Here is a 22,696-nt window from a genome sequence, read left to right as displayed (position 1 = left end):
TTGGGAACAGATAAATAAAAAATGCAGCGCCCAACTTAGGGCTTGAACCAACGACTCTGAGATTGAAAGTCTCATGCTCTGGCGACTAAGCTAGCCGGGCGGACAGTACCCGTTTCAGTTTGCGTCATCTCGTGTGTTCATGGTCAGAAAGCTTAAGTCTCAGAGCGAAAGAGAGGAAGGCGAATGAAGATTGGAAAACAATCCGTGTAACATGGGAACAGATGAGTAAAAAAATGCAGCGCCCAACTTGGGGCTGGTTCCAACGACTCTGATATAAAAGCCTCATGCTCTACCAAATGCGCTAGCCGGGCAGACAGCACCCGTTTCAGTTTGCTTCACCCCGTGTGTTCATGGTCAGAAAGATTAAGTCAAAAAGCGAAGGAGAGGAAGGCGAAGAAATATTGGAAAACAATTTCTGTAACATGGCAACAGATCAGTAAAAAGTTCAGCGCCCAATGTGGGGCTCGAACCCACGACCCTGAGATTAAAAGTCTCATGCTCTACCGACTGAGCTAGCCGGGCCGCCAGTACCCGTCTCAGTTTGCGTAATCCTGTGCGTTCATGGTCAGAAAGCTCAATTCATAGAGCGAAAGAGAGGAAGGCGCAAGAAGATTGGAAAACAATCCGTGTACTATGGGCACAGATCAGTAAAAAGTGCAGCGCCCAAAGTGGGGCTCGAACCCGCTGCCCTGAGAATATTAGTCTCATGCTCTACCGACTGAGCTAGCCGGACGGACAGTACCCGTTTCAGTTTTTGTCATCTCGTGCGTTCATGGTCAGAAAGATTAAGTCAAAAAGTGAAGGAGAGGATAGTAAGAAAGATTAGAAAACAATTTCTGTAACATGGCAACAGATTAGTAAAAAAATTCAGCGCCCAACGTTTGACTCGAACCCACGACCCTGAGATTAAAAGTCTCATGCTCTACCGACTGAGCTAGCCGGGCGGACAGTACCCGTTTCAGTTTGTGTCATCTCGTGCGTTCATGGTCAGAATGATTAAGTCAAAGAGTGAAGGAGAGGAAGGTAAGAAAGATTAGAAAACAATTCCTGTAACATGGCAACAGATTAGTAAAAAAAACCAGCGCCCAAAGTGGGGCTCGAACCCACGACCCTGAGATTAAAATCTCAAGCTCTACCGACTGAGCTAGCCGGGCAGACAGCACATGTTTCAGTTTGCGTCCCCCGTGAGTTCATGGTCAGAAAGCCTAAGTCAAAGAGCGAAGGAGAAGAAGGCAAAGAAAGATTGGAAAACAATCCGTGTAACATGAGAACAGATCGGTAAAAAAGCAGTGCCCAACGTGGGGCTCGAACCTACGACCTTGAGATTAAAAGCCTCATGCTCTATGGACTGAGCTAGCTGGGCAGACGGTCCCCGTTTATTTTGCGTCACCCCGTCCGTTCATGGTCAAAAAGTTTAAGTCAAAGAGCGAAGGAGAGGGAGGCGAAGAAAGATTGGAAAACAATCCGTGTAATATGGGAACAGATCAATAAAAAAATGCAGCGCCCAACGTGGGGCTTTAACCCACGACCCTGAGATTAAAAGTCTCATGCTCTACCGACTGAGCTAGTCGGGCGGATAGTACGCGTTACAGTTTGCGTCATCCCGTGCGTTCATGGTCAGATTGCTTAAGTCAGAGAGCGAAAAAGAGGAAGGCGAAGGAAGATTTGAAAACAATCCGTGTAACATGGGAACAGATCAGCAAAAAATGCGTCGCCCAACTTGGGGCTTGAACCAACGATTCTGAGATTAAAAGTCTTATGCTCTAGTGACTGAACTAGCCGGGCGAACAGTGCCCGTTTCAGTTTGCGTCATCCCGTGCGTTCATGGTCAAAAAGCTTAAGTCACAGAGCGAAAGAGAGGAAGGCGAAGGAAGATTAGAAAACAATGCGTGTAACATGAAAACAGATCACTAAAAAATGGAGCGCCCATCTTGGGGCTCGAACCCATGGCCCTGAGATGATTAGTCTCATGCTCTACCGACTGAGCTAGCCGGGCGGACAGTACCCGTTTCAGTTTGCGTCATCTCGTGCGTCCATGGTCATAAAGGCTAAGTCAAAGAGCGAAGGAGAGGAAGGCGAAGAAATATTGGAAAACAATTCCTGTAACATGGAAACGGATCAGTACAAAATTCAGCACCCAACGTGGGGCTCGAACCCACAACTCTGAGATTAAAAGTCTCATGCTCTACCGACTGAGCTAGCCGGAACAGGCCCCATTTCAGTTTGCGTCATCCCGTGCGTTCATGGTCAGAAAGCTTAAGTCACAGAGCGAAAGAGAAGAAGGAGAAGGAAGATTGGAAAACAATCCGTGTAACATGGGAACAGATCAGTAAAAAAATGCAGCGCCCAACTTGGGGCTGGTACCAACGACTCTGATATAAAAGCCTCATGCTCTACCAAATGCGCTAGCCGGGCAGACAGCACCCGTTTCAGTTTGCTTCACCCCGTGTGTTCATGGTCAGAAAGCTTAAGTCAAAGAGCGAAGGAGAACAAGGCGAAGAAAGATTGGAAAAATATCCGTGTAACATGAGAACAGATCGGTAAAAATAGGACTGCCCAACGTGGGGCTCGAACCTACGACCTTGAGATTAAAACCCTCATGCTCTATGGACTGAGCTAGCTGGGCAGACGGCCCCCGTTTATGTTGCGTCACCCCGTCCGTTCGTGGTCAAAAAGTTTAGGTCAAAGAGCGAAGGAGAGGGAGGCGAAGAAAGATTGGAAAACAATCCGTGTAATAAGAGAACAGATCAATAAAAAATGCAGCGCCCAACGTGGGGCTTTAACCCACGACCCTGAGATTAACATTTTCATGCTCTACTGACGGAGCTAGCTGGGCGGACAGTACGCGTTTCAGTTTGCGTCCCCTTGTGCGTTCATGGTCATAAAGCTTAAGTCACAGAGCGAAAGAGAGGAAGGCGAAAGAAGATTGGAAAACAATCCGTGTAACATGGGCACAGATCAGTAAAAAAATGCAGCGCCCAACGTGGGGCTCGAACCCACGGCCCTGAGATTATTAGTCTCATGCTCTACCGACTGAGCTAGCCGGGCGGACAGTACCCGTTTCAGTTTGTGTCATCTCGTGCGTTCATGGTCAGAAAGATTAGGTCAAAGAGTGAAGGAGAGGAAGGTAATAAAGATTAGAAAACAATCCGTGTAACATGGGAACAGATCAGTAAAAAAACCAGCGCCCAACGTTGGGCTCGAACCCACGACGCTGAGATTAAAAGTCTCATGCTCTACCGCCTGAGCTAGCCGGGCAGACAGCACCTGTTTCAGTTTGCGTCCCCCCGTGCGTTCATGGTCAGAAAGCTTAAGTCAAAGAGCGAAGGAGAAGAAGGCGAAAAAGATTGGAAAACAATCCGTGTAACATGAGAACAGATCGGTAAAAAAGCAGTGCCCAACGTGGGGTTCGAACCTACGACCTTGAGAATAAAAGCCTCATGCTCTATGGACTGAGCTAGCTGGGCAGACGGTCCCCGTTTATTTTGCGTCACCCCGTCCGTTCATGGTCAAAAAGTTTAAGTCAAAGAGCGAAGGAGAGGGAGGCGAAGAAAGATTGGAAAACAATCCGTGTAATATGGTAACAGATCAATAAAAAATGCAGCGCCCAACGTGGGGCTTTAACCCACGACCCTAAGATTAAAAGTCTCATGCTCTACCGACTGAGCTAGTCGGGCGGATAGTACGCGTTACAGTTTGCGTCATCCCGTGCGTTCATGGTCAGAAAGCTTAAGTCAGAGAGCAAAAAAGAGGAAGGCGCAGGAAGATTTGAAAACAATCCGTGTAACATGGGAACAGATCAGCAAAAAATGCATCGCCCAACTTGGGGCTTGAACCAACGATTCTGAGATTAAAAGTCTCATGCTCTAGTGACTGAACTAGCCGGGCGAACAGTGCCCGTTTCAGTTTGCGTCATCCCTTGCGTTCATGGTCAGAAAGCTTAAGTCACAGAGCGAAAGAGAGGAAGGCGAAGGAAGATTAGAAAACAATGCGTGTAACATGAAAACAGATCACTAAAAATGAAGCGCCCATCTTGGGGCTCGAACCCATGGCCCTGAGATGATTAGTCTCATGCTCTACCGACTGAGCTAGCCGGGCGGACAGTACCCGTTTCAGTTTGCGTCCCCCCGTGCGTTCATAATCAGAAAGCTTAAGTCAAAGAGCGAAGGAGAGGGAGGCGAAGAAAGATTGTAAAACAATCCGTGTAACATGGGCACAGATAAGTAAGAAAATGCAGCGCCCAACGTGGGGCTCGAACCCGCGGCCCTGAGAATATTAGTCTCATGCTCTACCAACTGAGCTATCCGGGCGGACAGTACCCGTTTCAGTTTGCGTCATCTCGTGCGTTCATGGTCAGGAAGGCTAAGTCAAAGAGCGAAGGAGAGGAAGGCGAAGAAATATTGGAAAACAATTCCTGTAACATGGAAACAGATCAGTACAAAATTCAGCACCCAACGTGGGGCTCGAACCCACAACTCTGAGATTAAAAGTCTCATGCTCTACCGACTGAGCTAGCCGGGCGGACAGTACGTGTTTCAGTTTGCGTCATCCTGTGCGTTCATGGTCAGAAAGCTTAAGTCACAGAGCGAAAGAGAGGAAGGCGAAGGAAGATTGGAAAACAATCCGTGTAACTTAGGAACAGATAAATAAAAAAATGCAGCGCCCAACTTAGGGCTTGAACCAACGACTCTGAGATTGAAAGTCTCATGCTCTGGCGACTAAGCTGGCCGGGCGGACAGTACCCGTTTCAGTTTGCGTCATCTCGTGTGTTCATGGTCAGAAAGCTTAAGTCACAGAGCGAAAGAGAGGAAGGCGAAGGAAGATTGGAAAACAATCCGTGTAACATGGGAACAGATGAGTAAAAAAATGCAGCGCCCAACTTGGGGCTGGTACCAACGACTCTGATATAAAAGCCTCATGCTCTACCAACTGGGCTAGCCGGGCAGACAGCACCCGTTTCAGTTTGCTTCACCCCGTGTGTTCATGGTCAGAAAGATTAAGTCAAAAAGCGAAGGAGAGGAAGGCGAAGAAATATTGGAAAACAATTTCTGTAACATGGCAACAGATCAGTAAAAAGTTCAGCGCCCAACGTGGGGCTCGAACCCACGACCCTGAGATTAAAAGTCTCATGCTCTACCGACTGAGCTAGCCGGGCCGCCAGTACCCGTCTCAGTTTGCGTAATCCTGTGCGTTCATGGTCAGAAAGCTCAATTCATAGAGCGAAAGAGAGGAAGGCGCAAGAAGATTGGAAAACAATCCGTGTACTATGGGCACAGATCAGTAAAAAGTGCAGCGCCCAAAGTGGGGCTCGAACCCGCTGCCCTGAGAATATTAGTCTCATGCTCTACCGACTGAGCTAGCCGGACGGACAGTACCCGTTTCAGTTTTTGTCATCTCGTGCGTTCATGGTCAGAAAGATTAAGTCAAAAAGTGAAGGAGAGGATAGTAAGAAAGATTAGAAAACAATTTCTGTAACATGGCAACAGATTAGTAAAAAAATTCAGCGCCCAACGTTTGACTCGAACCCACGATCCTGAGATTAAAAGTCTCATGCTCTACCGACTGAGCTAGCCGGGCGGACAGTACCCGTTTCAGTTTGTGTCATCTCGTGCGTTCATGGTCAGAAAGATTAAGTCAAAGAGTGAAGGAGAGGAAGGTAAGAAAGATTAGAAAACAATTCCTGTAACATGGCAACAGATTAGTAAAAAAAACCAGCGCCCAAAGTGGGGCTCGAACCCACGACCCTGAGATTAAAATCTCAAGCTCTACCGACTGAGCTAGCCGGGCAGACAGCACATGTTTCAGTTTGCGTCCCCCGTGAGTTCATGGTCAGAAAGCTTAAGTCAAAGAGCGAAGGAGAAGAAGGCAAAGAAAGATTGGAAAACAATCCGTGTAACATGAGAACAGATCGGTAAAAAAGCAGTGCCCAACGTGGGGCTCGAACCTACGACCTTGAGATTAAAAGCCTCATGCTCTATGGACTGAGCTAGCTGGGCAGACGGTCCCCGTTTATTTTGCGTCACCCCGTCCGTTCATGGTCAAAAAGTTTAAGTCAAAGAGCGAAGGAGAGGGAGGCGAAGAAAGATTGGAAAACAATCCGTGTAATATGGGAACAGATCAATAAAAAAATGCAGCGCCCAACGTGGGGCTTTAACCCACGACCCTGAGATTAAAAGTCTCATGCTCTACCGACTGAGCTAGTCGGGCGGATAGTACGCGTTACAGTTTGCGTCATCCCGTGCGTTCATGGTCAGAATGCTTAAGTCAGAGAGCGAAAAAGAGGAAGGCGAAGGAAGATTTGAAAACAATCCGTGTAACATGGGAACAGATCAGCAAAAAATGCGTCGCCCAACTTGGGGCTTGAACCAACGATTCTGAGATTAAAAGTCTCATGCTCTAGTGACTGAACTAGCCGGGCGAACAGTGCCCGTTTCAGTTTGCGTCATCCCGTGCGTTCATGGTCAAAAAGCTTAAGTCACAGAGCGAAAGAGAGGAAGGCGAAGGAAGATTAGAAAACAATGCGTGTAACATGAAAACAGATCACTAAAAAATGGAGCGCCCATCTTGGGGCTCGAACCCATGGCCCTGAGATGATTAGTCTCATGCTCTACCGACTGAGCTAGCCGGGCGGACAGTACCCGTTTCAGTTTGCGTCCCCCCGTGCGTTCATAATCAGAAAGCTTAAGTCAAAGAGCGAAGGAGAGGGAGGCGAAGAAAGATTGTAAAACAATCCGTGTAACATGGGCACAGATAAGTAAGAAAATGCAGCGCCCAACGTGGGGCTCGAACCCGCGGCCCTGAGAATATTAGTCTCATGCTCTACCAACTGAGCTATCCGGGCGGACAGTACCCGTTTCAGTTTGCGTCATCTCGTGCGTTCATGGTCAGAAAGGCTAAGTCAAAGAGCGAAGGAGAGGAAGGCGAAGAAATATTGGAAAACAATTCCTGTAACATGGAAACAGATCAGTACAAAATTCAGCACCCAACGTGGGGCTCGAACCCACAACTCTGAGATTAAAAGTCTCATGCTCTACCGACTGAGCTAGCCGGAACAGGCCCCATTTCAGTTTGCGTCATCCCGTGCGTTCATGGTCAGAAAGCTTAAGTCACAGAGCGAAAGAGAAGAAGGAGAAGGAAGATTGGAAAACAATCCGTGTAACATGGGAACAGATCAGTAAAAAAATGCAGCGCCCAACTTGGGGCTTGAACCAACGATTCTGAGATTAAAAAGTCTCATGCTCTACCGACTGAGCTAGCCGGGCGGAGAGTACCCGTTTCAGTTTGCGTCATCTCGTGCGTTGATGGTCAGAAAGATTAAGTCAAAAAGTGAAGGAGAGGAAGGCGAAGAAAGATTAGAAAACAATTTCTGTAACATGGCAACAGATTAGTAAAAGAAATCAGCGCCCAACGTTTGGCTCGAACGCACGACCCTGAGATTAAAAGTCTCATGCTCTACCGACTGAGCTAGCCGGGCAGACAGCAACCGTTTCAGTTTGGTTCACCCCGTGTGTTAATGGTCAGAAAGATTAAGTCAAAGAGCGAAGGAGAAGAAGGCAAAGAAAGATTGGAAAACGATTCCTGTAACATAGGAAACGATCAGTAAAAAAATTCAGCGCCCAACGTGGGGCTCGAACCCACGACCCTGAGATTAAAAGTCTCATGCTCTATGGACTGAGCTAGCTGGGCAGACGGCCCCCATTTATGTTGCGTCACCCCATCCGTTCATGGTCAAAAAGTTTAAGTCAAACAGCGAAGGAGAAGGAGGCGAAGAAAGATTGGAAAACAATCCGTGTAATATGGGAACAGATCAATAAAAAATGCAGCGCCCAACGTGGGGCTCGAACCCACGACCCTGAGATTAAAAGTCTCATGCTCTACCGACTGAGCTAGCCGGGCGGACAGTACGTGTTTGAGTTTGCGTCATCCCGTGCGTTCATCGTCAGAAAGCTTAAGTCACAGAGCGAAAGAGAGGAAGGCGAAGGAAGATTGGAAAACAATCCGTGTAACTTGGGAACAGATAAATAAAAAAATGCAGCGCCCAACTTAGGGCTTGAACCAACGACTCTAAGATTGAAAGTCTCATGCTCTACCAACTGCGCTAGCCGGGCAGACAGCACCCGTTTCAGTTTGCTTCACCCCGTGTGTTCATGGTCAGAAAGATTAAGTCAAAAAGCGAAGGAGAGGAAGGCAAAGAAATATTGGAAAACAATTTCTGTAACATGGCGACACATCAGTAAAAAGTTCAGCGCCCAACGTGGGGCTCGAACCCACGACCCTGAGATTAAAAGTCTCATGCTCTACCGACTGAGCTAGCCGGGCCGACAGTACCCGTCTCAGTTTGCGTAATCCTGTGCCTTCATGGTCAGAAAGCTCAATTCACAGAGCGAAAGAGAGGAAGGCGCAAGAAGATTGGAAAACAATCCGTGTACTATGGGCACAGATCAGTAAAAAAGTGCAGCGCCCAACGTGGGGCTCGAACCCGCGGCCCTGAGATTATTAGTCTCATGCTCTACCGACTGAGCTAGCCGGGCGAACAATATCCGTTTCAGTTTGCGTAATCTCGTGCGTTCATGGTCAGAAAGATTAAGTCAAAGAGTGAAGGAGAGGAAGGCGAAGAAAGATTGGAAAACAATCCGTGTAACATGGGAACAGATCAGTAAAAAAATGCAGCGCCCAAAGTAGGGCTCCAACCCGCTGCCCTGAGAATATTAGTCTCATGCTCTACCGACTGAGCTAGCCGGGCGGACAGTACATGTTTCAGTTTTTGTCATCTCGTGCGTTTATGGTCAGAAAGATTAAGTCAAAGAGTGAAGGAGAGGATAGTAAGAAAGATTAGAAAACAATTTCTGTACCATGGCAACAGATTAGTAAAAAAATTCAGCGCCCAACGTTTGACTCGAACCCACGACCCTGAGATTAAAAGTCTCATGCTCTACCGACTGTGCTAGCTGGGCGGACAGTACTCGTTTCAGTTTGTGTCATCTCGTGCGTTCATGGTCAGAAAGATTAAGTCAAAGAGTTAAGGAGAGGAAGGTAAGAAAGATTAGAAAACAATTCCTGTAACATGGCAACAGATTAGTAAAAAAAACCAGCGCCCAACGTGGGGCTCGAACCCACGACCCTGAGATTAAAAGTCTCATGCTCTACCGACTGAGCTAGCCGGGCAGACAGCGCATGTTTCAGTTTGCGTCCCCCCGTGCGTTCATGGTCAGAAAGCTTAAGTCAAAGAGCGAAGGAGAAGAAGGCGAAGAAAGATTGGAAAAATATCCGTGTAACATGAGAACAGATCGGTAAAAAAAGGAGTGCCCAACGTGGGGCACGAACCTACGACCTTGAGATTAAAAGCCTCATGCTCTATGGACTGAGCTAGCTGGGCAGACGGCCCCCGTTTATGTTGCGTCACCCCGTCTGTTTGTGGTCCAAAAGTTTAAGTCAAAGAGCGAAGGAGAGGGAGGCGAAGAAAGATTGGAAAACAATCCGTGTAATAAGGGAACAGATCAATAAAAACTGCAGCGCCCAACGTGGGGCTTTAACCCACGACCCTGAGATTAAAATTTTCATGCTCTACCGACTGAGCTAGCTGGGCGGACAGTACGCGTTTCAGTTTGCGTCCCCTTGTGCGTTCACTGTCATAAAGCTTAAGTCACCGAGCGAAAGAGAGCAAGGCGAAGGAAGATTGGAAAACAATCCGTGTAACATGGGCACAGATCAGTAAAAAAATGCAGTGCCCAACGTGGGGCTCGAACCCACGGCCCTGAGAATATTAGTCTCATGCTCTACCGACTGAGCTAGCCGGGCGGACAGTACCCGTTTCAGTTTGTGTCATCTCGTGCGTTCATGGTCAGAAAGATTATGTCAAAGAGTGAAGGACAGGAAGGTAAGAAAGATTAGAAAACAATTTCTGTAACATGGCAACAGATTAGTAAAAAAATTCAGCGCCCAACGTTTGGCTCGAAAACACGACCCGGAGATTAAATGGCTCATGCTCTACCGACTGAGCTAGCCGGGCGGACAGTACCCGTTTCAGTTAGCGTCATCTTGTGCGTTCATGGCCAGAAAGCTCAAGTCAAAGAGCGAATGAGAAGGAGGCGAAGAAAGATTGGAAAACAATCCGTCTAACATGGGAGCAGATCAGTAAAAAAACACAGCGCCCAAATTAGGGCTTCAACCCACGACTCCGAGAATAAAAGCCTCATGCTCTACCAACTGAGCTAGCCGGGCAGACAGCAACCGTTTCAGTTTGCTTCACCCCGTGTGTTAATGGTCAGAAAGCTTAAGTCACACAGCGAAAGAGAGGAAGGCGAAGGAAGATTGGAAAACAATCCGTGTAACATGGGAACAGATGAGTAAAAAAATGCAGCGCCCAACTTGGGGCTGGAACCAACGACTCTGATATAAAAGCCTCATGCTCTACCAACTGACCTAGCCGTGCAGACAGCACCCGTTTCAGTTTGCTTCACCCCGTGTGTTCATGGTCAAAAAGAATAAGTCAAAAAGCGAAGGAGAGAAGGCGAAGAAATATTGGAAAACAATTCCTGTAACATGGCAACAGATTAGTAAAAAATTCAGCGCCCAACGTTTGGCTCGAAAACACGACCCGGAGATTAAATGTCTCATGCTCTACCGACTGAGCTAGCTGGGCGGACAGTATTCGTTTCAGTTTGCGTCATCTCGTGCGTTCATGGTCAGAAAGATTAAGTCACAGAGCGAAAGAGAGGAAGGCGCAAGAAGATTGGAAAACAATCCGTGTAACATGGGCACAGATCAGTAAAAAAATGCAGCGCCCAATGTTGGGCTCGAACCCACGACCCTGAGATTAAAAGTCTCATGCTCTACCGACTGAGCTAGCCAGGCTTTTTTTTTTTTTCTTTATTGCCTTTTAATAACCACAAGCAAAGGAAATACATACAAAATATGTACACTTACTAAAACACCAGCTTCAACTTGGCCAGTGCACTTGGTTTAAAAAGGCTTCACAGAAGCCAATTGGTCGAGCACAGGTAACCACTCGGGGGGTTCAGGCAGCGCTTTAAACATGTCTCGTGTATACAGCATACTCTCAACAAAATAGTCTCTCGCTGAACGTGCGTCTACACGCATATGTCGAACATCCATTCTTGTCCTCCACACACTATGCATGCAAAGCAACATTAACATGTCACTCGGCACTTCCCCTGCAGCTGCACACGGAAGAAAACGGATTCCAAAAGCGTTGATAGGTAGTTCTTTTTTTATAGTCCGTTGTAGTACGTCCCACAAGAACACAGCATCATGGCAGTCGAGAAAGATATGATTTATCGTTTCTGGTTTGCCGCAGATTAGACAGTTGACGGACCACGGTACAAAAAGCCCTTTACTTTTTAGCCATGGCAGTACAGGGAGAGTGCCGGTATGCACTTGAAAGAAGAATGTTTTGACAGAGGGTCTGACCGGCATTCTCTTAACACGTTTAAACACGTCACGCTCAGAACCTAGCCTGCACGAAGCTCGGTAGACGGGCACTGGCAGGAAGACATCAAGAAGGTCACGATACAGTTTCTTTTTAGTCACGTCGGACAAGTATTCGTACGAAAATCTTTCCTTGAGCAGGCGTGTAGCTGTAACTACTTCTCGCAAATAAGGACTGAGTGGTCCAGCTTCGAAGGAAAAAGATGACACGACGAAATCAGATAAGGGGGTCTGCAGTCTTGCTTGGATCACAGTTCTCAAGAAATTGTCAGTTTGATCTCGAGCGAACATGAATCTGCTCACCAACTGCTTAAAAAACAAATGCAAAAGCCCCAGACCACCATATTTTACCCTATGAAATAAATTGCACCGGCTCGTGCGCTCCCACTGCGACCCCCATATAAAGGTCGCGAATACTCGGTGCATTTTCTGGACCGAAGTGCGGGTCATGGTTAACACTTGTAATACATAAAACACTTTTGCAATCAGAAATACATTGCACACGGACGCTTTTGCAAACATTGATAAATTGCGACCTCCCCACTTATCAGTACAATTTTTAATGCGTTGACGTTCCTCAGACCAATACTCCGTAGCATTGCGGTAGTGATCCAAAGGCACACCGAGGTACTTTCCGGGCATGATTTTCCAATTCATGTTACAGTAAACTTCGGGTGTGCTTTGCCACTGGCCATGCCAAACGCCTAGACATTTTGGCCAACTGATTGCGCTGCCCGTTGCTGCACAGAATTCCCTAGCTATTCGTACAACTTCTTGCACACTTTCTTTGTCACTGCAAAACACTGCGACGTCATCAGCATAGGCTAAAATTCTAATTCCACTGGTCAGAAACGTATACCCTCTTATACTTGGTGATGCAAGTATTCGTAAACAGAAGGGCTCTAAGTAAAGCGCGAAAAGGAGTGGCGACAAGGCACAACCTTGCTTCACGCTCGAGCGCACAGGAATTGAAGCACTTACTTCTTTGTTGATTACTAAATTAGCCCTGCAGTCATGATACACCATTCTAACGCCTTCTGTAATGACAGTTCCTACATTCACATGTTCCAGCAATAAAAACAAAATTTCATGTACGACTTTATCGAACGCTTTGTGCAGGTCTAGCTGAATCATGGCCACGCGGTCATTATTTGCATCACAGCATTCTAGAATACTTCTGGTTACGTGTATATTTGTGAATATGGTTCTGCCCTTAATCCCACATGTCTGATGCGGGCCGACAAGGGATGTGACAACACTTTGGAGCCGTCTTGCTAGGACCTTCGTGTATATTTTATAGTCAGTGTTGCTCAAACTGATAGGTCGGTAGGATTCCACTGAAAGTAGCTTTGCGGGGTCATCAGTTTTGGGGATTAATACTACGTGTGCTGTCCTAAATGAATGAGGTGTTTGCTGCTTGTCGTAGCATTCTCTGATCACTCGGTGTAATGCCAGTGCCATTTCTGTCTTAAAAAATTTGTATATGGCAGCACCAAGCCCATCCGGCCCTGGTGACTTGCCGTTACCCAGGTTATCTATAGCTGATTCAATTTCTGCCACAGTGATTTCTACTTCCAGTAGCTCCCGCTCAGAGTCTTCCAATCTCGGCATAAGGGTCAGAAAGTCCTCTTTGAATCGTTCGGGGTCATTGATTGTATGGCTAAGGAGTTGCGTATAAAACTCGACAAAGGCGTGCTTTATCTGTTCGCGGTCCCGGGTAATGTAATTGCGGTATCGAATTTCATTTATCTCTTTGTTTGCTGCATGTTTCTTTTCTTCACTGAGCACCCGCTTAGTGGGCGTTTCACCCATCCACAGCCGTTCAGTGCGAGCCCTTATCATTGCTCCGCGGTACTTTTCGTCGTCGATGAATTCGAGCTTTGCTTTCGCCTCCTTTATTTCTTTCTTAAATTTTCCCGGCACTTCATTTTCTACGCTTAACATGTAGTCTAGTTCGCTTTGTAACTGCCTCTCTTGTTGCCTTTCCCGATTACGTAATACACAGGCTCTTTCAATCGCTATCATCTTTATATCACACTTCATTTGCTCCCACACAGCTATGAAGTTATTGGTCTCCAAACGAAGAGCATTTGAAAGACATTCTTTGGTTTTTGTGACAAATATTTCATCTTGCAGCAGCTTTTCATTAATTTTCCATAGAAACCAATTAAACTTCGCAGCCTTACGTTTTTCGCCAATGTTGACCTTGACCAGACAATGATCACTAAAACTAAGATGTTGAATTTGATAAGATGAGCATAGTGGCACCAACTTTGCCGACAAATATATTCTGTCTAACCTCGCGTGCGAATGACCTTGAAAGTGCGTATATCCTACTTCACCCTCTCGCGTCATTACATAACCGACATCTTCCAGCCCTGTCTCGTTCACTATTTTATTCAATAGCTCAGCGCTTCTATCGCGCACATTGAAGCTCGTTGTCTTATCCTCAGCTCTACAGACACAATTGAAGTCCCCTAGAACCACAACATTTCTTTCCGTTTTCAAGAATCCTTCAATCGCTCTGAAAAAAAATTCCCGTTCGTGCGATCTATTCGGTGCATAAACACACACAACGCGCCAAGGCATTCCAGAAACACTGAAGTCGCACACAACCAGCCTACCGCTATCGCAGGTAGACACATTTTCAACAACCGCGATACTACTACGTATGAAAACGACACAGCCTCCTGACCGCCCAACAGCATGACAAACGCAGACATTGTACCTAGAGCGAAAAACTTGAACCATTTGCTCCGTTTGTTCTTCACTTTCCATTTTAGTTTCTTGTACAGCCAGGAGGTCTATGTCGTTTTCTAACAAAATGCGACTAATCTGGCATTGTCTCCTGCGCGAACACAGGCCTCTTGAGTTCAACGTCGCGATGCAAATACCAGTTTTAAAGTTAGTCGCCATTTCTTGAAGGTTGTTTCGTCAGGTGTCATACTCACGTCGCAACAGTGGTTGCGTGTGCTCAGCGTAGAAAGCCTCGGAACGTCTCCTCCGCTACGGCGGGGCCGACGTTTGAGTGCCCCTACGGTCAGGAGACAGGTTTGGTCGTGGTTTAAAGGTAGGCCGACGACCAGTCGCCGTCTTTGTTGGAGGTTCATTGATGGCCGACGTGTCAACATTTCCGGTACGGTCAGGTGTTTCACGAGCTCGCTTAAAAGCGATAGCACCGGCCTTGGTCATCTCGGCGTCCGTTGCTTCCGGGCCGCCCTCTCGCGCAGCTGAAGATGACTTGCTCGCTGCTGTAGCGTCGTTCTCTACTGCTGCCGTGTCTAAATTCGTTCCTGGCGCACCAGAGTGCTTGTCTCCTTTATTGGTAGATTCCAGTGCGGCCCCAGAAGACTGTTCAGGGGGCGTGGCAGGGCCTTCCGTATAACCGTCTTCCCTGCTCGCTTCTTCGGCATCCACGGCATCCATCAGGTGTTCAGACACTTCGTCTGTTTGGCCTGGGCCCGCAATGCTGGCGTACGACCTCACACAATGGGCGTCATCGTGGCCATAGCGACGACAGACCCCACAGCGCGGCACGCGGCAATCCCGTCGAATGTGTCCGATAGCCCGGCATCGGAGGCATAGCGGTGCTCTGCCAGGAATTACGACGAGCGCCATATCCTCCGCAACTCGCAGTTGGTGTGGCAGGTCGTCCACGGACACGCCCGCGTGTAGCCTCAGCGTGACCGACCGCGTGGTTGAACCTTTATCATTGCAACCCTGCACCTTCCATTTATCTCTGCTTATCTCGGTCACTTTTCCGTAGGGCGTTAAGGCGACTCGCACAGCCTCGTCCGGCACGCCATGAAGAAGCCAGTACAACTTCAGCCGCACACCTCGATCACGGGGGTCAACCACCATACAGCGATGGTCCTTTAGATCAAAAGACTCCGCCGCCAGCATCTTCTTTTTACCCTCATCATCCTTGAACGTCACTGCCCATACATGATTCATTTGGTATGCCCCTAGGGCAACCACTTCCGGCAGCAGCGAAAGACGAGCAAGGCTGTCTCGGACATGCTCCACTCGATATGGCCTGGCTTTCAAGTTTCCGTGCAAAAAAACCGTGTGCAAAACGGAATCACCTGAAGGCAGCTGAGGCAGAACAACCTGGAAATCTTCGCCTGGCTTTTCGGTACACCTGATACCGCGGCCCACACGGGCCGCTGAAACCGCCCCTACGCGGGAGCACATGATAAACACGTCCGTTCACTGTCGTGGCCGGAAGTGGAATCCACTGAGCTAGCCAGGCAGACAGCACCCGTTTCAGGTTGCGTCATCTCGTGCGTTCATGGTCAGAAAGATTAAGTGAAACAGCGAAGGAGAGGAAGGCGTAGATAGATTGGAAAACAATCCGTGTAACATGGCAACAGATCAGTAAAAAATGCAGCGCCCAAAGTGGGGCTCGAACCAACGACCTTGAGAATAAAAGTCTCATGCTCTATGGACTGAGCTAGCCGGGCCGACGGCCCCCGTTTATGTTGCGTCACCACGTTCGTTCATGGTCAAAAAGTTTAAGTCAAAGAGCAAAGGAGAGGAAGGCGAAGAAAGATTGGAAAACAATCCCTGTAATATGGGAACAGATCAATAAAAAATGCAGCGCCCAACGTGGGGCTCGAACCCACGACCCTGAGATTAAAAGTCTCATGCTCTACCGACTGAGCTAGCCGGGCGGACAGTACGTGTTTCAGTTTGCGTCATCCCGTGCGTTCATCGTCAGAAAGCTTAAGTCACAGAGCGAAAGAGAGGAAGGCGAAGGAAGATTGGAAAACAATCCGTGTAACTTGGGAACAGATAAATAAAAAAATGCAGCGCCCAACTAAGGGCTTGAACCAACGACTCTAAGATTGAAAGTCTCATGCTCTGGCGACTAAGCTAGCCGGGCGGACAGTACCCGTTTCAGTTTGCGTCATCTTGTGTGTTCATGGTCAGAAAGCTTAAGTCACAGAGCGAAAGAGAGGAAGGCGAAGGAAGATTGGAAAACAATCCGTGTAACATGGGAACAGATGAGTAAAAAAATGCATCGCCCATCTTGGGGCTGGTACCAACGACTCTGATATAAAAGCCTCATGCTCTACCAACTGCGCTAGCCGGGCAGACAGCACCCGTTTCAGTTTGCTGCACCCCGTGTGTTCATGGTCAGAAAGATTAAGTTAAAAAGCGAAGGAGAGGAAGGCAAAGAAATATTGGAAAACAATTTCTGTAACATGGCAACAGATCAGTAAAAAGTTCAGCGCCCAACGTGGGGCTCGAACCCACGACCCTGAGATTAAAAGTCTCATGCTCTACCGACTGAGCTAGCCGGGCCGACAGTACCCGTCTCAGTTTGCGTAATCCTGTGCCTTCATGGTCAGAAAGCTCAATTCACAGAGCGAAAGAGAGGAAGGCGCAAGAAGATTGGAAAACAATCCGTGTACTATGGGCACAGATCAGTAAAAAAGTGCAGCGCCCAACGTGGGGCGCGAACCCGCGGCCCTGAGATTATTAGTCTCATGCTCTACCGACTGAGCTAGCCGGGCGAACAATACCCGTTTCAGTTTGCGTAATCTCGTGCGTTCATGGTCAGAAAGATTAAGTCAAAGAGTGAAGGAGAGGAAGGCGAAGAAAGATTGGAAAACAATCCGTGTAACATGGGAACAGATCAGTAAAAAAATGCAGCGCCCAAAGTGGGGCTCGAACCCGCTGCCCTGAGAATATTGGTCTCATGCTCTACCGACTGAGCTAGCCGGGCGGACAGTACCCGTTTCAGTTTTTGTCATCTCGTGCGTTCATGGTCAGAAAGATTAAGTCAAAGAGTGAAGGAGAGGATAGTAAGAAAGATTAGAAAACAATTTCTGTACCATGGCAACAGATTAGTAAAAAAATTCAGCGCCCAACGTTTGACTCGAACCCACGACCCTGAGATTAAAAGTCTCATGCTCTACCGACTGTGCTAGCTGGGCGGACAGTACTCGTTTCAGTTTGTGTCATCTCGAGCGTTCATGGTCAGAAAGATTAAGTCAAAGAGCGAAGGAGAAGAAGGCGAAGAAAGATTGGAAAAATATCCGTGTAACATGAGAACAGATCGGTAAAAAAAGGAGTGCCCAACGTGGGGCTCGAACCTACGACCTTGAGATTAAAAGCCTCATGCTCTATGGACTGAGCTAGCTGGGCAGACGGCCCCCGTTTATGTTGCGTCACCCCGTCCGTTTGTGGTCAAAAAGTTTAAGTCAAAGAGCGAAGGAGAGGGAGGCGAAGAAAGATTGGAAAACAATCCGTGTAATAAGGGAACAGATCAATAAAAAGTGCAGCGCCCAACGTGGGGCTTTAACCCACGACCCTGAGATTAAAATTTTCATGCTCTACCGACTGAGCTAGCTGAGCGGACAGTACGCGTTTCAGTTTGCGTCCCCTTGTGCGTTCACTGTCATAAAGCTTAAGTCACCGAGCGAAAGAGAGGAAGGCGAAGGAAGATTGGAAAACAATCCGTGTAACATGGGCACAGATCAGTAAAAAAATGCAGTGCCCAACGTGGGGCTCGAACCCACGGCCCTGAGAATATTAGTCTCATGCTCTACCGACTGAGCTAGCCGGGCGGACAGTACCCGTTTCAGTTTGTGTCATCTCGTGCGTTTTTGGTCAGAAAGATTATGTCAAAGAGTGAAGGAGAGGAAGGTAAGAAAGATTAGAAAACAATCCGTGTAACATGGGAACAGATCAGTAAAAAAACCAGCGCCCAACGTTGGGCTCGAACCCACGACGCTGAGATTAAAAGTCTCATGCTCTACCGACTGAGCTAGCCGGGCAGACAGCACCTGTTTCAGTTTGCGTCCCCCCGTGCGTTCATGGTCAGAAAGCTTAAGTCAAAAAGCGAAGGAGAACAAGGCGAAGAAAGATTGGAAAACAATCCGTGTAACATGAGAACAGATCGGTAAAAAAAGCAGTGCCCAACGTGGGGCTCGAACCTACGACCGTGAGATTAAAAGCCTCATGCTCTATGGACTGAGCTAGCTGGGCAGACGGTCCCCGTTTATTTTGCGTCACCCCGTCCGTTCATGGTCAAAAAGTTTAAGTCAAAGAGCGAAGGAGAGGGAGGCGAAGAAAGATTGGAAAACAATCCGTGTAATATGGGAACAGATCAATAAAAAAATGCAGCGCCTAACGTGGGGCTTTAACCTACGACCCTGAGATTAAAAGTTTCATGCTCTACCGACTGAGCTAGCCGGGCGGATAGTACGCGTTACAGTTTGCGTCATCCCGTGCGTTCATGGTCAGAAAGCTTAAGCCAGAGAGCGAAAAAGAGGAAGGCGAAGGACGATTCGGAAACAATCCGTGTAACATGAGAACAGATCAGCAAAAAAATGCAGCGCCCAACTTGGGGCTTGAACCAACGATTCTGAGATTAAAAGTCTCATGCTCTAGCGACTGAACTATCCGGGCGAACAGTGCCCGTTTCAGTTTGCGTCATTCCGTGCGTTCATGGTCAGAAAGCTTAAGTCGCAGAGCGAAAGAGAGGAAGGCGAAGGAAGATTAGAAAACAATGCGTGTAACATGAAAACAGATCACTAAAAAAATGGAGCGCCCATCTTGGGGCTCGAACCCATGGCCCTGAGATGATTAGTCTCATGCTCTACCGATTGAGCTAGCCGGGCGGACAGTACGCGTTTCAGTTGGCGTCATCTCGTGCGTTCATGGTAGGAAAGATTAAGTAAAAGAGCGAAGGAGAGGAAGGCGAAGAAATATTCGAAAACAATTCCTGTAACATGGCAACAGATCGTTAAAAAATGCAGCGCCCAACGTGGGGCTCGAACCTGTGGCACTGAGATTATAAGTCTCATGCTCTACCGACTGAGCTAGCCGGGCGGACAGTACCCGTTTCAGTTTGTGTCATCTCGTGCGTTCATGGTCAGAAAGATTAAGTCAAGGAGTGAAGGAGAGGAAGGTAACAAAGATTAGAAAACAATTGCTGTAACATGGACACAGATTAGTAAAAAATTGCAGTGCCCAACGTTTGGCTCGAACCCACGACCCTGAGATTAAAAGTCTCATGCTCTACCGACTGAGCTAGCCGGGCACACACACCCGTTTCAGTTTGCGTCACCCCGTGCGTTCATGGTCAGAAAGCTTAAGTCAAAGAGCGAAGGAGAAGGAGGCGAAGAAAGATTGGAAAACAATCCGTCTAACATGGGAACAGATCAGTAAAAAAACACAGCGCCCAACGTAGGGCTCGAACCCACGACCCTGAGATTAAAAGTCTCATGCTCTACTGACTAAGCTAGCCGGGCAGACAGACCCCGTTTTAGTTTGCGTCACCCCGTGCGTTCATGGTCGGAAAGCTTATGTCCAAGAGCGAAGGAGAAGAAGGCGAAGAAAGATTGGAAAACAATCTGTGTAACAGAGGAACAGATCAGTAAAAAATGCAGCGCCCAAATTAGGGCTTCAACCCACGACTCCGAAATTAAAAGCCTCATGCTCTACCAACTGAGCTAGCCGGGCAGACAGCAACCGTTTCAGTTTGCTTCACCCCGTGTGTCAATGGTCAGAAAGATTAAGTCAAAGAGCGAAGGAGAAGAAGGCAAAGAAAGACTGGAAAACGATTCCTGTAACATGGGAAACGATCAGTAAAAAAACACAGCGCCCAACGTGGGGCTCGAACCCACGACCCTGAGAATTAAAGTCTCAGGCTCTACCAACTAAGCTAGCCGGGCAGACAGCACCCGTTTCAGTTTGCGTCCCCCCGTGCGTTCACAATCAGAAAGCTTAAGTCAAAGAGCGAAGGAGAGGGAGGCGAAGAAAGATTGGAAAACAATCCGTGTAACATGGGCACAGATAAGTAAGAAAATGCAGCGCCCAACGTGGGGCTCGAACCCGCGGCCCTGAGAATATTAGTCTCATGCTCTACCAACTGAGCTATCCGGGCGGACAGTACCCGTTTCAGTTTGCGTCATCTCGTGCGTTCATGGTCAGAAAGGCTAAATCAAAGACCGAAGGAGAGGAAGGCGAAGAAATATTGGAAAACAATTCCTGTAACATAGAAACAGATCAGTACAAAATTCAGCACCCAACGTGGGGCTCGAACCCACAACTCTGAGATTAAAAGTCTCATGCTCTACCGACTGAGCTAGCCGGAACAGGCCCCATTTCAGTTTGCGTCACCCCGTGCGTTCTTGGTCGTAAAGCTTAAGTCAAAGAACGAAAAAGAGGGAGGCGAAGAACGATAGAAAAACAATTCGTGTAACATGGGAACAGATCAGAGTAAGAACACAGCGCCCAACGTGGGGCTCGAACCCACGACCCTGAGAATAAAAGTCTCTTGCTCAACCGACTGAGCTAGCCGGGCAGACAGTACCCGTTTCAGTTTGCGTCCCCCCGTGCATTCATGGCCAGACAGCTTAATTCAGAGAGCGAAGGAGAGGGTGGCGAAGAAAGATGGGAAAACAATCCGTGTGACATGGGAACAGATCAGTAAAAAAGCGCAGCGCCCAACGTGGGGCTCAAACCCACAACCCTGAGATTAAAAGTCTCATGCTCTACCGACTGAGCTAGCCGGACAGACGAGCCCAGTTTTAGTTTGCGTCACCTCGTGCGTTCATGGCCAGAAAGCCTAAGTAAAAGAGCGAAGGAGAGGAAGGCGAAGAAAGATTGGAAAACAATCCGTGTAACATAGGAACAGATCAGTAAAAAATGCAGCGCCCAAATTAGGGCTTCAACCCATGACTCCGAGATTAAAAGCCTCATGCTCTACCAACTGAGCTAGCTGGGCAGACAGCAACTGCTTCAGTTTGCTTCACCCCGTGTGTTAATGGTCAGAAAGATAAAGTCAAAGAGCGACGGAGAAGAAGGCAAAGAAAGATTGGAAAACGATTCCTGTAACATGGGAAACGATCAGTAAAAAAATTGAGCGCCCAACGTGGGGCTCGAACCCACGACCCTGAGAATAAAAGTCTCATGCTCTACCGTCTGAGCTAGCCGGGCGGACAGTACGCGTTTCAGTTTGCGTCATCCCGTGCGTTCATGGTCAGAAAGCTTAAGTCACAGAGCGAAGGAGAGGAAGCCGAAGGAAGATTGGAAAATATTCCGTGTAACATGGGAACAGATCAGTAAAAAAATGCAGCGCCCAGCTTGGGCCTTGAACCGACGATTCTGAGATTAAAAGTCTAATGCTCTAGCGACTGAGCTAGCCGGGCGGACAGTACCCGTTTCAGTTTGCGTCATCTCGTGCGTTCATGGTCAGAAAGGCTAAGTCAAAGAGCGAAAGAGAGGAAGGCGAAGGAAGATTGAAAAACAATCCGTGTAACATGGGAACAGATGAGTAAAAAATGCAGCGCCCAACTTGGGGCTGGAACCAACGACTACGAAATTAAAAGCCTCCTGCTCTACCAACTGAGCCAGCCGGGCAGAGAGCACCCGTTTCAGTTTGCTTCACCTCGTGTGTTCATGGTCAGAAAGATTAAGTCACAGAGCGCAAGAGAGGAAGGCGAAAGAAGATTGGAAAACAATCCGTGTAACATGGGCACAGATCAGTAAGAAAATGCAGCGCCCAACGTGGGGCTCGAACCCGCGGCCCTGAGAATATTAGTCTCATGCTCTACCAACTGAGCTATCCGGGCGGACAGTACCCGTTTCAGTTTGCGTCATCTCGTGCGTTCATGGTCAGAAAGGCTACGTCAAAGAGCGAAGGAGAGGAAGGCGAAGAAATATTGGAAAACAATTCCTGTAACATGGCAACAGATCAGTAAAAAATTCAGCACCCAACGTGGGGCTCGAACCCACAACTCTAAGATTATAAGTCTCATGCTCTACCGACTGAGCTAGCCGGACAGACAGGCCCCGTTTCAGTTTGCGTCACCCCGTGCGTTCATGGTCAGAAAGCTCAAGTCAAAGAGCGAAGGAGAGGAAGGTAAAGAAAGATTGGAAAACAATCCGTGTAACATAGGAACAGATCAGTAAAAAATGCAGTGCCCAAATTAAGGCTTCAACCCACGACTCCGAGATTAAAAGCCTCATGCTCTACCATCTGAGCTAGACGGGCAGACAGCAACCGTTTCAGTTTGCTTCACCCCGTGTGTTAATGGTCAGAAAGAGTAAGTCAAAGAGCGAAGGAGAAGAAGGCAAAGAAAGATTGGAAAACGATTCCTGTAACATGGGAAACGATCAGTAAAAAAATTGTGCCTCAACGTGGGGCCCGATCCCACGACCCTGACATTAAAAGTCTCAAGCTCTACCGAATGAGCTAGCCGGGCGGACAGTACGCGTTTCAGTTTGCGTC

At 47.9% G+C, this 22,696-nt stretch overlaps 2 protein-coding genes and 57 non-coding genes across 59 annotated transcripts in view; all 59 read right to left on the bottom strand.

Annotated features, from left to right (window-relative positions):
- LOC119176671 (unextended protein) overlaps positions 1 to 22,696 on the bottom strand; it is a 418,752-nt gene that overhangs the window by 266,825 nt on the left and 129,231 nt on the right. The window lies entirely within an intron of this gene.
- TRNAK-UUU (transfer RNA lysine (anticodon UUU)) lies at positions 450 to 522 on the bottom strand. The gene has a single exon. It is a non-coding gene; the product is annotated as a tRNA-Lys (tRNA).
- TRNAI-AAU (transfer RNA isoleucine (anticodon AAU)) lies at positions 661 to 733 on the bottom strand. Its single transcript has one exon. It is a non-coding gene; the product is annotated as a tRNA-Ile (tRNA).
- TRNAK-UUU (transfer RNA lysine (anticodon UUU)) lies at positions 872 to 944 on the bottom strand. Its single transcript has one exon. It is a non-coding gene; the product is annotated as a tRNA-Lys (tRNA).
- TRNAK-UUU (transfer RNA lysine (anticodon UUU)) lies at positions 1,291 to 1,363 on the bottom strand. The gene has a single exon. It is a non-coding gene; the product is annotated as a tRNA-Lys (tRNA).
- On the bottom strand, positions 1,502 to 1,574 carry TRNAK-UUU (transfer RNA lysine (anticodon UUU)). The gene has a single exon. It is a non-coding gene; the product is annotated as a tRNA-Lys (tRNA).
- TRNAI-AAU (transfer RNA isoleucine (anticodon AAU)) lies at positions 1,924 to 1,996 on the bottom strand. Its single transcript has one exon. It is a non-coding gene; the product is annotated as a tRNA-Ile (tRNA).
- Positions 2,135 to 2,212, bottom strand: TRNAK-UUU (transfer RNA lysine (anticodon UUU)). Its single transcript has one exon. It is a non-coding gene; the product is annotated as a tRNA-Lys (tRNA).
- Positions 2,554 to 2,626, bottom strand: TRNAK-UUU (transfer RNA lysine (anticodon UUU)). The gene has a single exon. It is a non-coding gene; the product is annotated as a tRNA-Lys (tRNA).
- TRNAI-AAU (transfer RNA isoleucine (anticodon AAU)) lies at positions 2,976 to 3,048 on the bottom strand. The gene has a single exon. It is a non-coding gene; the product is annotated as a tRNA-Ile (tRNA).
- On the bottom strand, positions 3,186 to 3,258 carry TRNAK-UUU (transfer RNA lysine (anticodon UUU)). The gene has a single exon. It is a non-coding gene; the product is annotated as a tRNA-Lys (tRNA).
- TRNAK-UUU (transfer RNA lysine (anticodon UUU)) lies at positions 3,395 to 3,467 on the bottom strand. Its single transcript has one exon. It is a non-coding gene; the product is annotated as a tRNA-Lys (tRNA).
- TRNAK-UUU (transfer RNA lysine (anticodon UUU)) lies at positions 3,605 to 3,677 on the bottom strand. The gene has a single exon. It is a non-coding gene; the product is annotated as a tRNA-Lys (tRNA).
- TRNAI-AAU (transfer RNA isoleucine (anticodon AAU)) lies at positions 4,026 to 4,098 on the bottom strand. Its single transcript has one exon. It is a non-coding gene; the product is annotated as a tRNA-Ile (tRNA).
- On the bottom strand, positions 4,238 to 4,310 carry TRNAI-AAU (transfer RNA isoleucine (anticodon AAU)). The gene has a single exon. It is a non-coding gene; the product is annotated as a tRNA-Ile (tRNA).
- TRNAK-UUU (transfer RNA lysine (anticodon UUU)) lies at positions 4,449 to 4,521 on the bottom strand. The gene has a single exon. It is a non-coding gene; the product is annotated as a tRNA-Lys (tRNA).
- Positions 5,083 to 5,155, bottom strand: TRNAK-UUU (transfer RNA lysine (anticodon UUU)). Its single transcript has one exon. It is a non-coding gene; the product is annotated as a tRNA-Lys (tRNA).
- Positions 5,294 to 5,366, bottom strand: TRNAI-AAU (transfer RNA isoleucine (anticodon AAU)). The gene has a single exon. It is a non-coding gene; the product is annotated as a tRNA-Ile (tRNA).
- TRNAK-UUU (transfer RNA lysine (anticodon UUU)) lies at positions 5,505 to 5,577 on the bottom strand. The gene has a single exon. It is a non-coding gene; the product is annotated as a tRNA-Lys (tRNA).
- On the bottom strand, positions 5,924 to 5,996 carry TRNAK-UUU (transfer RNA lysine (anticodon UUU)). Its single transcript has one exon. It is a non-coding gene; the product is annotated as a tRNA-Lys (tRNA).
- Positions 6,135 to 6,207, bottom strand: TRNAK-UUU (transfer RNA lysine (anticodon UUU)). The gene has a single exon. It is a non-coding gene; the product is annotated as a tRNA-Lys (tRNA).
- On the bottom strand, positions 6,557 to 6,629 carry TRNAI-AAU (transfer RNA isoleucine (anticodon AAU)). The gene has a single exon. It is a non-coding gene; the product is annotated as a tRNA-Ile (tRNA).
- On the bottom strand, positions 6,769 to 6,841 carry TRNAI-AAU (transfer RNA isoleucine (anticodon AAU)). Its single transcript has one exon. It is a non-coding gene; the product is annotated as a tRNA-Ile (tRNA).
- On the bottom strand, positions 6,980 to 7,057 carry TRNAK-UUU (transfer RNA lysine (anticodon UUU)). Its single transcript has one exon. It is a non-coding gene; the product is annotated as a tRNA-Lys (tRNA).
- Positions 7,402 to 7,474, bottom strand: TRNAK-UUU (transfer RNA lysine (anticodon UUU)). The gene has a single exon. It is a non-coding gene; the product is annotated as a tRNA-Lys (tRNA).
- TRNAK-UUU (transfer RNA lysine (anticodon UUU)) lies at positions 7,614 to 7,686 on the bottom strand. Its single transcript has one exon. It is a non-coding gene; the product is annotated as a tRNA-Lys (tRNA).
- On the bottom strand, positions 7,824 to 7,896 carry TRNAK-UUU (transfer RNA lysine (anticodon UUU)). Its single transcript has one exon. It is a non-coding gene; the product is annotated as a tRNA-Lys (tRNA).
- Positions 8,247 to 8,319, bottom strand: TRNAK-UUU (transfer RNA lysine (anticodon UUU)). The gene has a single exon. It is a non-coding gene; the product is annotated as a tRNA-Lys (tRNA).
- TRNAI-AAU (transfer RNA isoleucine (anticodon AAU)) lies at positions 8,459 to 8,531 on the bottom strand. The gene has a single exon. It is a non-coding gene; the product is annotated as a tRNA-Ile (tRNA).
- TRNAK-UUU (transfer RNA lysine (anticodon UUU)) lies at positions 8,882 to 8,954 on the bottom strand. Its single transcript has one exon. It is a non-coding gene; the product is annotated as a tRNA-Lys (tRNA).
- TRNAK-UUU (transfer RNA lysine (anticodon UUU)) lies at positions 9,093 to 9,165 on the bottom strand. The gene has a single exon. It is a non-coding gene; the product is annotated as a tRNA-Lys (tRNA).
- TRNAK-UUU (transfer RNA lysine (anticodon UUU)) lies at positions 9,304 to 9,376 on the bottom strand. Its single transcript has one exon. It is a non-coding gene; the product is annotated as a tRNA-Lys (tRNA).
- Positions 9,514 to 9,586, bottom strand: TRNAK-UUU (transfer RNA lysine (anticodon UUU)). Its single transcript has one exon. It is a non-coding gene; the product is annotated as a tRNA-Lys (tRNA).
- Positions 9,726 to 9,798, bottom strand: TRNAI-AAU (transfer RNA isoleucine (anticodon AAU)). Its single transcript has one exon. It is a non-coding gene; the product is annotated as a tRNA-Ile (tRNA).
- Positions 10,782 to 10,854, bottom strand: TRNAK-UUU (transfer RNA lysine (anticodon UUU)). The gene has a single exon. It is a non-coding gene; the product is annotated as a tRNA-Lys (tRNA).
- LOC119182723 (uncharacterized) lies at positions 13,939 to 15,775 on the bottom strand. The gene has a single exon (XM_037433432.2). The coding sequence runs from the start codon at positions 15,640 to 15,642 to the stop codon at positions 14,455 to 14,457; it is 1,188 nt and encodes a 395-aa protein (XP_037289329.2). The 5' UTR covers positions 15,643 to 15,775; the 3' UTR covers positions 13,939 to 14,454.
- TRNAK-UUU (transfer RNA lysine (anticodon UUU)) lies at positions 15,839 to 15,911 on the bottom strand. The gene has a single exon. It is a non-coding gene; the product is annotated as a tRNA-Lys (tRNA).
- On the bottom strand, positions 16,049 to 16,121 carry TRNAK-UUU (transfer RNA lysine (anticodon UUU)). The gene has a single exon. It is a non-coding gene; the product is annotated as a tRNA-Lys (tRNA).
- TRNAK-UUU (transfer RNA lysine (anticodon UUU)) lies at positions 16,683 to 16,755 on the bottom strand. Its single transcript has one exon. It is a non-coding gene; the product is annotated as a tRNA-Lys (tRNA).
- TRNAI-AAU (transfer RNA isoleucine (anticodon AAU)) lies at positions 16,895 to 16,967 on the bottom strand. The gene has a single exon. It is a non-coding gene; the product is annotated as a tRNA-Ile (tRNA).
- TRNAI-AAU (transfer RNA isoleucine (anticodon AAU)) lies at positions 17,107 to 17,179 on the bottom strand. Its single transcript has one exon. It is a non-coding gene; the product is annotated as a tRNA-Ile (tRNA).
- Positions 17,318 to 17,390, bottom strand: TRNAK-UUU (transfer RNA lysine (anticodon UUU)). The gene has a single exon. It is a non-coding gene; the product is annotated as a tRNA-Lys (tRNA).
- Positions 17,529 to 17,601, bottom strand: TRNAK-UUU (transfer RNA lysine (anticodon UUU)). The gene has a single exon. It is a non-coding gene; the product is annotated as a tRNA-Lys (tRNA).
- Positions 17,739 to 17,811, bottom strand: TRNAK-UUU (transfer RNA lysine (anticodon UUU)). The gene has a single exon. It is a non-coding gene; the product is annotated as a tRNA-Lys (tRNA).
- Positions 17,951 to 18,023, bottom strand: TRNAI-AAU (transfer RNA isoleucine (anticodon AAU)). Its single transcript has one exon. It is a non-coding gene; the product is annotated as a tRNA-Ile (tRNA).
- On the bottom strand, positions 18,161 to 18,233 carry TRNAK-UUU (transfer RNA lysine (anticodon UUU)). Its single transcript has one exon. It is a non-coding gene; the product is annotated as a tRNA-Lys (tRNA).
- On the bottom strand, positions 18,372 to 18,444 carry TRNAK-UUU (transfer RNA lysine (anticodon UUU)). Its single transcript has one exon. It is a non-coding gene; the product is annotated as a tRNA-Lys (tRNA).
- TRNAK-UUU (transfer RNA lysine (anticodon UUU)) lies at positions 18,583 to 18,655 on the bottom strand. Its single transcript has one exon. It is a non-coding gene; the product is annotated as a tRNA-Lys (tRNA).
- On the bottom strand, positions 19,007 to 19,079 carry TRNAI-AAU (transfer RNA isoleucine (anticodon AAU)). Its single transcript has one exon. It is a non-coding gene; the product is annotated as a tRNA-Ile (tRNA).
- On the bottom strand, positions 19,218 to 19,290 carry TRNAI-UAU (transfer RNA isoleucine (anticodon UAU)). Its single transcript has one exon. It is a non-coding gene; the product is annotated as a tRNA-Ile (tRNA).
- On the bottom strand, positions 19,429 to 19,501 carry TRNAK-UUU (transfer RNA lysine (anticodon UUU)). Its single transcript has one exon. It is a non-coding gene; the product is annotated as a tRNA-Lys (tRNA).
- On the bottom strand, positions 19,640 to 19,712 carry TRNAK-UUU (transfer RNA lysine (anticodon UUU)). The gene has a single exon. It is a non-coding gene; the product is annotated as a tRNA-Lys (tRNA).
- TRNAI-AAU (transfer RNA isoleucine (anticodon AAU)) lies at positions 20,275 to 20,347 on the bottom strand. Its single transcript has one exon. It is a non-coding gene; the product is annotated as a tRNA-Ile (tRNA).
- Positions 20,486 to 20,563, bottom strand: TRNAK-UUU (transfer RNA lysine (anticodon UUU)). Its single transcript has one exon. It is a non-coding gene; the product is annotated as a tRNA-Lys (tRNA).
- TRNAK-UUU (transfer RNA lysine (anticodon UUU)) lies at positions 20,695 to 20,767 on the bottom strand. The gene has a single exon. It is a non-coding gene; the product is annotated as a tRNA-Lys (tRNA).
- Positions 20,907 to 20,979, bottom strand: TRNAK-UUU (transfer RNA lysine (anticodon UUU)). Its single transcript has one exon. It is a non-coding gene; the product is annotated as a tRNA-Lys (tRNA).
- Positions 21,330 to 21,402, bottom strand: TRNAK-UUU (transfer RNA lysine (anticodon UUU)). Its single transcript has one exon. It is a non-coding gene; the product is annotated as a tRNA-Lys (tRNA).
- Positions 21,965 to 22,037, bottom strand: TRNAI-AAU (transfer RNA isoleucine (anticodon AAU)). Its single transcript has one exon. It is a non-coding gene; the product is annotated as a tRNA-Ile (tRNA).
- On the bottom strand, positions 22,176 to 22,248 carry TRNAI-UAU (transfer RNA isoleucine (anticodon UAU)). Its single transcript has one exon. It is a non-coding gene; the product is annotated as a tRNA-Ile (tRNA).

Source organism: Rhipicephalus microplus, chromosome X, assembly GCF_043290135.1.
Source record: "Rhipicephalus microplus isolate Deutch F79 chromosome X, USDA_Rmic, whole genome shotgun sequence".
Lineage (NCBI taxonomy): Eukaryota > Metazoa > Arthropoda > Arachnida > Ixodida > Ixodidae > Rhipicephalus > Rhipicephalus microplus.
Note: the sequence above shows the minus strand (reverse complement) of the source record. Positions and strands in the feature narration are given on the sequence as shown.